At 42.4% G+C, this 9,927-nt stretch overlaps 1 protein-coding gene across 1 annotated transcript; it reads right to left on the bottom strand.

Moving 5' to 3' along the window:
• Positions 1-1,513: 1,513 nt before the first annotated feature.
• IL15RA (interleukin 15 receptor subunit alpha) lies at positions 1,514-8,910 on the bottom strand. Its single transcript, XM_007935478.1, has 4 exons — positions 8,883-8,910; positions 8,017-8,214; positions 4,627-4,725; positions 1,514-1,716 (listed from the first exon to the last, which is right to left on the bottom strand). Exons 1-4 carry the CDS (start codon positions 8,908-8,910, stop codon positions 1,514-1,516), a joined length of 528 nt encoding a protein of 175 aa, XP_007933669.1.
• Positions 8,911-9,927: the final 1,017 nt, after the last annotated feature.

Raw genomic sequence — 9,927 nt, 5'->3', positions numbered from 1 at the left:
CATTGACCCATGTCACTTTAGTTTTGTGTATTCACTGTACATAAATTATATTTTAATAAAATGCATTAAAAATTAGCAAACTTATGAATAAGAAATAGAAATTTTTTTCCTCCATTTCCAATTATTGTGTAACTATATCAATGTTTTTTTTTTTTTTTTTGGTTCCTTATAAAGTTTATCAGACAAAAAGCATTAGATTCTTTCCCCTACATGCATTCCTCTCCTTGCTTCTTTCCCACCATCTTTCTCCTATCCTCTTTTCTCTTCTCTGAGCTCTCATCTCTTCCTTTCATCTTTTTCTTTCATTCTTGCACTTTTCCATCTTTCCCTTTGTACTCACTTCAACATTCTTTCTCTCCTAGCCTTAGTGTTGTGTGTTATCTTCTGTAAAAATATGCCTTTTATATTGTGAAACTTGAACAGCCTCATTGTGAAGTACTTGGTAGTAAAACCCTGTGCAACATTAGTTCTGTTTATGCCAGAAGAACAGCATGATTATAATCACGGTAGCACTCACTTATGGTCTTCCAATAAGTCCTGGACAGAAGTCTAGCATTGCTTAGTAGAACTGTGAATAGCTGAATAATGAGGCTTTTTTTGTGGGGTATCAATACTCTGGTTTCAACATCAGTAGCCTGACAGTTAGAAACTACCCATGTTAAGATACGTCATCATTTCAAATAAAGAATCCCATGAACAGGATGATGATATAACTCATCCTACTAAACTGAAATGCTTTTAAGAGTGACAAGGAATGCTGTTAATGATTGTGCTGGAACAGTAGGCATAAACCAAGACTGGTCTGCAAACCAGGGTTAAGGCCACCCTGATCATAAACATTGTTAGACAAATAAAGATACTTACCAGTGACAGCCGTGAAATTACCAGTGGTGGAACTGTCTGAAGAAGCATCTGCAGAAAAGAGATGACAACTCAATTATGGCCACAGTCCCAAAGGCACCAATTTCCCATAAAGTAGGAGAATTTTGGGCATTTTGGCTCCCACCTTAAAACCTTGAGAGATTCACAGCAGCTGGCATAACGAAACTCATTTTAGCAAAGAATATGCAGAGTAACTCATTTAGTGCTGGGCCAAATTTAAGAATCAAAGAAACCCTTACAGAAGATCCAGATTACCGAGAGCTCCTCTACCCCTGGATCATGCCTCCAGATTGTGGAAAGCTTCCTCAATCCCATTTGCAGGATGCCAGCATTGTTTAGATTCTTGGCATAGACTCTGCCCATACAAATTAATAAGGTTAGCCTTGTCCCATCTCGGAAATGGACTTTCTTTCCACCTGTTCCAGCTGGACTAAGGCACAGTAGAACCCAAAGATTACAGACCAGAGCAAAGAGGCTGTGGCAGAGAGCAGAAGGCAAAAGCATAGCTCTGTCAGTCATGACTTTGGGTTGAATGATATACTGCTACACAGTTGTCTCTCCCTAGAGCGCAATTCAAATGTCAGAGGCAGCACATGATAACCAGCCTTTCCTGAAGTATGCAAAGCTTGTGCTAACCTGGTGCCGTGTGGGAAGCAAAGGGAGTCTGTTCCAAAGTCTTTGCTGTTGTCTGAGATGAGGCTGGGGAGGACCCATTCCTGACTATCCCTGTGGTTCCTGCAGAAGGTGGTTCCGATGGCATCTGCCTGGAGCCTGGTACAAGAGCTGTCTCTGTGGTCACTGTGGTGTCTGACTTGGGGGTGGAAATTTCTGGCTCTGTTGGGAATTCCAAAATGTGGGGAATATAAATATTTTGAATAGAGTCTCCAGAAGAGGATATACTCAAAGGCCTGCTCTAGTTAGTCCAGCCCCCAGCAACCAGTTCTTTGGGAAAATTCCTTAAATGGGTAATACATTCATCCATCTGGAATGCCATGAGATTTCTGTGAACTCTAGAGAATTTGCAGTTATCACAGCACATATAAGGACAAGATCCCAAAGATCTCAAAAACAAGTATAACCATATCTACTAAAGACACCTGGGATGCTGATTTGATTTTACTTTTAAATTTGCACAAAAACTTGGAAATAAGGGGAAGCCTATCTGAAACTTCAGCGGAGATACCTGAAGAAAGTAGCCTGATCTTGCTCTACTCACAGGGAGGGAGCATCTTCCTAGTATCTATCTTCCTTGTCCCAACTGTCAAACAGGCAATCAACTTCCATAGTGATATTGCCTCAGAAACTCAAGGAGGGGTCACTATGAGTTGGTTCCGACTCAGTGGTAGCATGTTTGTGTTTGTCTCAATTGTCAGATTGGCCGGTCGCCTTTAAACTGTAAGGCATGAGATAACTTTTTGCCATTCTTTTTTTCCATGAAAAGTGAGTCTTCTATTGTGGTAAGTCCAAACCATACCAAACCCACTGCCACTGAGTTGATTCTGACTCATGGTGACCCTATAGGTCAGAGTAGAACTGTCTCATAGGGTTTCCAAGGCTGTAAATTTTTACGGAAGCAGACTGCCTCATCTTTCTCCTGTGGAGAGGGTGGTAGGTTTAAACTGCTGACCTTTTGGTTAGCAGCTAAATGCTTAGCCAATACAGCACCAGAGCTTCTTGTGATAAATCCAGTACTTATAAAATGTGCCCCAGAGCAGATGACATGAGCAAAGAACCACTGGGATGCAGCATGTCTTCACTTTCCTGGTCACACTGTTTTGGGTCACTTTCCTATGCTCTCCCAGCCACACATACCATGAGAAGTACTTTACTCTATGTAAAGAGGCTATGAGAGTAGCCTTTACTCCTTTGTCACTACCTCTACATGTTGTATCCTACCCAAGCTGCCATCACTCCAGGACAATATGCAGATAGAGTTACCCCAGTGCATTTGCATCCAAGTGCTGTGGTTAGGCCAGCCTGTGCCAAAGATGACACTCACATCTGAGGTTTTGGCTGCAGTTTTGTCTCAGGGATGGACATGTCTGACCAAGTACATGGAACATGAAGGCAGGGCTGTGAGAGGCTGTTTGATCAATCTCATCAATTGGGTGAGGCAGGTGAGACTCAGATCAAAGGAATTTTGGAATTACCCCAAACTGAAATCTAGCTGGTACCTCAATAACCTTTTCTACCTCCTGTTTGTAGCCAAAAAACTAAGAGTAAACCTCTTTTTAGCCTCTGCCTTCCCTCAAAGTAGATCTGGTGACACAATGGTTAAGGCATTTGGCTGCTAACCAAAAGGTCAGCAGTTTGAACCCACCAGCTGCTCTGCAGAAGAAAGATGAGGTAGTCATTTACAGCCTTGGAAACATTATGGAACAGTTCTATTCTATCCTATAGGATCACTATGAGTTGGAATTGGAATTGACTTCATGACAGTGGGTGGTTGGGCCCTCCCTCAAGCAGTGTTTCTCAATCTTGGCTATCTAATTTGTACTGTGCAGTTATCACAGCACATATAAGGACTCCCAGACTGCCGAGCCACTCCTCGGAAGGAGGGTTGGGCAATCCTACTTCCATAGTGATACTGCCTCAGAAACCCAAGGAGGGGTCGCTATGAGTCGGGGCCGACTTGACGGCACATAACAACAACACAACAACAGACTGCTCTGCAGACCAATTTGAGTTCCAAGGTGATCCAAGGTTGAGAACCACTGCTTTAAGGAAGGTATGAATGGGCAGTGCAGTAAGTGTAAACAGAAAACTATACCTGGAGGAAAAAGAGGAGACAAGGGCCAGAATAATATAAGCTACAAATTGGATAATGTGCTACTAAAAGTCAAAAGTTAAATGCAAAGTAAGTTTATCATAGGATACAAGGCAGATTACCTCAAGATATTTAGCATCTAAGATTTAGAGTTAACAATTGGGGTAGTGCTGAGGGAATGGGGGTAGAAGATTACCAGAGACACATTTAAATATAAAACACTGGTAGCTTCACACAAGAGTTTCTGTAATAGATCAATCATAGTTTATTTGTTGATGCCTAGGATTGTTGGGGGACAATTTTCCACGGCTCTCTCACTTTTCAACGTGTTGCAAGCAGAGGCACTGACTGCCCTTTCTATGGCCTGTCTTTTCAAAAATATCTATAGAGCAAATGTCTTGAAAGAAAGAGATAGTGATTATCTCCGGAGCAAAGGGCAGGCAATTGTAAAAGATTCAGGGTCCCTAAACTCAGGGCTTCTGTCTTACAACGCAGCCCACTGAATGTGCAGGCACCCATTTGGGACCATTTTGACATTGCCCAGGAAAGACTTGAGGGCAAGGGAAATTGATGCAAAAATGCAAATGCTCTTCCTGTTTGTTGTCTCTGATCTGGGAGTGACATGTCTCCTGTTGGCATTCACGAAACTACAGCAGGCTAACATCCAAGAAAGGTGTAATGTCAGCCCCTTCACAGTTCTTGACAGGATAAATGTGTATAACTACATCAGATCTGACATACTAACAGATTTCAAAATATTATTAATTATACACATATGAATCCTGATTATCAAGCAACATTGATTTATAAAAGAAAAGTAGGCCAATGGAAACTCTTATTCTTGACTTTAATAAGAGATTTGTTCTATTATTTTGTTTGCAGCAGATGCCAGCTGTGGTCCATGAATTTGAGAAGTTTATGGGAACCTGGGTGGTAGTAGGGGATAGGAGTCCATAAAAAGTTTCTGACATTCCTACCTTTTCTAGAAGGGGTGAAGCTCTCTGGCTGTGGGGTCACCGTTGCTGGTGCTACTGTGGACGGTGACACAGGCTTTTGGTGAGTCAGGGAGGGATCTCCTAGAGACAGGATAACCACATGGCATTTATGATCCTGAGGTTGGAACCTGGGATGGTTTCAGAACTGCATGGATAAATGAATGAGTGAATTTAAAATACAGACATCTGACTTCCTAGTATAAGTGAGAAGCACAGGAAATAAGCAAGAATCAATGTTTCCCAACCTGCAATTCCCACACAAATACACAGACAGACTGCAAACTACTTTTCTGGCATTTAAAAAAAGACTGAAAAAATAAAACAAAACAAAAAAACCCACTGCTGTAGAGTTCATTCCAACTCATAGGACAGAGTAGAATTGCCCCATAGGGTTTCCAGTGCTGAAATCTTTATAGAAGCAGACTGCCACATCTTTTCCTGTAGAGCAACTGGTGGGTTCAAATTACTAACCTTTCAGTTTGCAGTTGAGCACTTAATCACTGTGCCACCAGGGCTCCTTTAAAGACTGCACAAATTAAATATCAAATTTATTTATTTTTTATTTTTATACTAGTTTTTCCATTAGAAAATAAAGTATTACCCAATAGATGCAATTTGTTTAGTAGAGCAAAAATCATTCAAAGAGGTTGAAAAAAATAATGAAGGGAGTTGTGAGTGATAAAAGGGCTGAGAATTGTTCAACCAAATGATACCTAAAGATTTCTCCAGTCTTTGAGTTGTACAGTTCTATGATTCCAAGTTTCCCCTCTTCTTTTTCCCTTCTTTCCCCTTCCCTCCCCCATCCTATTCAAAGGCTACAATTCTACTCCAACTCAGATTTCTTCACCCAAAAGACTTGTAGCTTTGAGGAAATACAGTCACATGTTGCTTAACGTCTATGATATGTTCTGTGAAATAGGACGCTGTATGAACACCATATTATATACAGGCAGTTGCCACATTACAGATGAGTCCTGTTCCTAAGTCTGTATTTAAGTTGAGTTTGTACATAAGTTGGGTAAGGTACAGTTAATGTCTAATGTCAGTTAGTCAAATGTTTGCTTCAATACATAGTATACAGTATATCTTTCTATGCGTAAAACCATTAAAGAAACACTTCCAGGTACACTAAAGCATCTTTAACATAATATGTTGTTGTTGTTATGTGCCGTCGAATCGGACCTGACTCATAGCGACCCCTCCTTGGGCTTCCGAGGCAGTATCACTACAGAAGTAGATTGCCCCATCTTCCTTCTGAGTAGTGGCTAATGGGTTTGAACCGTCAGCCTTCTGGTTAGCAGTCAAGTGCCTTAGGCGCTACCCTACCAGAGCTTCCTTAACATAATATAGTAATAATAATAACAACATTTTGATGCATGTCAACAGTAGCACTTGTTTGTTACTAGGAACCATGGCTTGTACCTTGACTTTTTAATATCATAGGCTTTACAGGGATTGGGACCACAGATGTGTGTGATCTGACATTGCTCAAATGAATGTTATATGGTACATGACTGTATTAAGTTTTCCTACAGCTGAAAAGTCCTTATTTTTATCCTATTTTATAGGTATTGGGAGCTCTGGTGTCTTAGTGCCTAATGCATTTGACTGCTAACCAGAAGGCTGGCGGTTCAAACCCACCAGCCACTCCTCAGAAGGAAGATTGGGCAATCTACTTTCACAGAGATACCGCCTCAGAAACCCAAGGAGGAGTTGTTATGAGTCGAATCTGACTCGATGGCAGTGAGTGTTATAGGTTCCAGTGAGTCCCAGGACAGGACAGAGTAAGAACTCTACTCTATTCTCTCTACAGTGTTACTGCTGATGCCTGTCCTTGTCCAGCATAACATTTCAATTTGATGCCATGAGGAGTTTTGTTCCATGACCATATGATTACTCTGCAACAAGTGCAAGGGCTTTCTCCTTGCCTTTTCTCTGATGTTTGCATGATTGTCATTCAACAAGAAGAGGAGGGGAATATAAAGGTCATCTAAATACAAGTTCAGCTAGAAAATCTGGCTCTTCAACAAGTCTCAAAGCAGAGTGAGTTTGCTATAGGACAATCCCTTTGTCCCTATTCCCCTCAGACAGGAGTTGAGAATATTCATAACTGTTACATGAGAAACTATCTATCTAACTGCTGGCACTGTACTAAGCACTCAATAAATGTTTGTTAAATCCAAATTCTCTTTTAAGACCACAGGTTAATCTTTAGTTTTCAAAAGTAAGGAAGAAGGAGAACAGAAGTGGGGCTTAGTATTCCTAGAAATTGCACTAAGTGGCTTCCACCCCAAGATGGACTTCTTCTGGGATAGTCATCCAGTTATGAGTGGTTTAAAAAAAAAAAGAAAAAAAGTTAGTTCTTATGACCTTCTCCCACTCGAGTGCTGGTTGGACACTCACCATTCATACGTGACTGAGCTAAGGGAAACTGTGCTCCATGAGTCTACTCCAGTCTCCTGGGTTGGGCACCAATGGAGAAGAACAGCAATAATTTCCCTACAGTCTATTTCCCAGGCATAAATCTGAAAAGCTTTCTGGGAAGTAAGCATCCTAATGAGCACACACTCTGTCTATAGCCAAATTCTTGCTACCATAATCTTGAAACAAAGCACTGACATTAATAGTTGCTGTTACTAATACTAGGAGCTCTAGCAGCATAGTGCCTAAAGCACTTGACTGCTAACCAGAAGGCTGGCAGTTCAAACCCACCAGCCACTCCTTGGAAGGAAGGTTGGGCAATCTACTTCCGTAGTGATACTACCTCGGAAAGCCAAGGAGGGGTCGCTGAGTCGGTCCGATTCGACAATGCATAACAACAACTGCATTACTAATACTGACTAGGGAGCTCTGGTTGCGTAGTGCCTAAGGCATTTGACTGCTAACCAGAAGATTGGCGGTTCAAACCCACCAACCACTCCTTGGAAAGGAGACTGGGCAATCCACTTCTGTTGTGATACCGTCTTGGAAACTCAAGGAGGGGTAGCTATGAGTTGGAATCAACTCAACAGCAGTGAGTTTGGATTTTTGGTTTTAGGTATTCTTCTACAACCTACAAGGCTGGCATTAGGTCCATTTTCTAGATGAGGTACCAGAAGTTAAAAGATGTGAAGGCCCTTGCCCAAGGTCTCATGGATGGTATGTGGCCCAGCTAGAATTTGAACCCAGAATTGTGTAACCCCAAATTCCACATATTTCTCAGCCCCAGAAGTTGATGTTTGGAGTCCCACTGGTTTATATGACCTGAGACCTCAGTACAGATCTCTCTTTGGCCCCTGAGATTGGCTCATTCAGGTTTTTACACTGTAGCACCACTCTTTTGACTCCCTTGGCAAGGGTGGGGGTAGATGGGGTATAGAATTGGCTACTTACTGATGCACTTGAGATTGGGAGTTGTCCAGTGGGCAGTGTTTGTGGTCTTGTTAAGCACACATTCAGTCAGGCTGGATGTCCCAGCTTTACGCTTGAAACCAGAGTTACAAGTATACCGCTCCCTTGAACTCAAATTGTAGCTCTTGATTCGGATGTCAGCATGTTCAATGGATGTGGGCAGAGGGCATGTGATGCTGCCTACAAAAGTGTAAATAAAAGGGGAGAGATGAAAAGATACCAAGCCTGTTAAAAGTCCTTCTCTAAGAATATTTGTACTATAAAAAACCAAACACACTGCCATTGAGTCAATCCTGACTCACAGCGACTCTATCCTACTTGTATACCCAGGATTAAACTTATCCCAGGGATAAGCAGAGTCCAAGCATGTGGAAGGTCTTCAGTAAGTATACCCATGGTCTAGAAGCTATAAAATGCCACCCATAAAGCATAACTAGAGAGCTGGGAGTCATCAGTGAAAACCCCTCTCCCATACCCTCCATTTCCCATCAATCTCCATCCAATCCCTTGTTTATCTCTCAAACATATCCTTCTTTCTCTAGCTCCTCTGCTCTACACTAGACCAGGCCTTGGAGTTTTCTTGTCTGACACTGGTCTTCCTGCATATGCTCCCTGCCATCTTTAATCCACTTTCCACAAGGCAGCCCATAGAATCTTTAGAAATGCATATTTGATCATTTCATTCTCCTTGGCTTCCTACTGCTCTTAGAATAAAAACCAAATTCCTTAAGAAATCTTTACTGCTCTGCCAGATCTGGCCCTGCCTGCCTCTCTGGTCATTTGTCCCCTTGCCACACTGGCCTTTGGTTTCCCTTACACCACTCACCCTCCTCACGCCCCCAACCTACCAAACTCCAGGCAGCTCTCTTCTACCATTCTTCCTAGCTTCTTTCAGAGTTAATTCTCAGGAAAGCCTTTCTTCATCCCCATAGTAAACCAGATCTCATAGTTCTGTGTGCTTTCCCTTCATGGTTTTTTTCAGTTTGTATTTAAAATTTTGAGATCATGTTGTTGTTGTGTGCCGTCAAGTTGGACCTGACCCATAGCAACCCCTCCTTGGGTTTCTAAGGCTGTATCACTACGGAAGTAGATTGCCCAACCTTCCTTCCGAGGAGTGGCTGGTGGGTTTGAACTGACTTCTGGTTAGCAGTCAAGTGCCTTAGGCACTACGCTACCAGAGCTCAATTCATATACTTCTCACCCCCTGGGCTGAGCTACATGTTGTTTTGCTCAACATTGTATCCCCTGAATTTAGTACCAAAACCAAAACGAAATCAATGACCCTAGAGTTGATTCTGACCCATGGTAACCCCTTGTGTGTCAGAGTAGGACTGTACTCCACAGGGCTTTCAAGGGCTGTGATCTTGTGGAAGTAGATTGCCAGGCCTTTCTTCTTAGGTGCCTCTGGGTAGATTTGTAACACCAACCTTTTGGTCAGTAGCCAAGCACTTACCATTTGTGCCACTCAATGACTCTGACTATAGCACAGTGACTAAACCCAAAACCAAATTCACTGCCGTCGAATTGATTTGACTCATAGTGACCCCTCTTTGGGTTTCCGAGGCAGTATCACTACGGAAGTAGATTGTCCACTCTTCCTTCCGAGGAGTGGCTGGTGGGTTTGAACGACCAGGCTTCTGGTTAGCAAATACTTTAGGCACTATGCCACCAGAGCTCCTAGTACAGTGACTCACTCACTGCTGTCAAGTCGATTTGACTCATAGTGGCCCCTCCTTGAGTTTCTGAGGCAGTATGTAGCAGATAGTAAGTGCTCAAGAAATACTTGTTGAAAGAATGAATGGATGGGAGGCGGGGCAAGATGGCGGACTAGGCAGAAGGATTGCACAGACCCTCTTCAACAAAGAAAAGGGAAACCAATTAACACAGACACAG

This window comes from Orycteropus afer, unplaced genomic scaffold (genome assembly GCF_000298275.1).
Source record: "Orycteropus afer afer isolate SDZICR_OR568_19922 unplaced genomic scaffold, OryAfe1.0 scaffold00028, whole genome shotgun sequence".
NCBI lineage: Eukaryota > Metazoa > Chordata > Mammalia > Tubulidentata > Orycteropodidae > Orycteropus > Orycteropus afer.
This window is presented reverse-complemented; position numbering and strand designations above follow the sequence as displayed.

Coding starts and splice junctions, on each gene's coding strand:
- IL15RA (XM_007935478.1), bottom strand. CDS start 8,910: ATGGTAGAAGAGAGCTGCCTGGAGTTTG. Junction 8,215..8,882: donor AGAGAGCTGCCTGGAGTTTG/GTAGGTTGGGGG, acceptor ACACTTTTGTAG/GCAGCATCACATGCCCTCTG. Junction 4,726..8,016: donor TCCCAATCTCAAGTGCATCA/GTAAGTAGCCAA, acceptor TCCTGTCTCTAG/GAGATCCCTCCCTGACTCAC.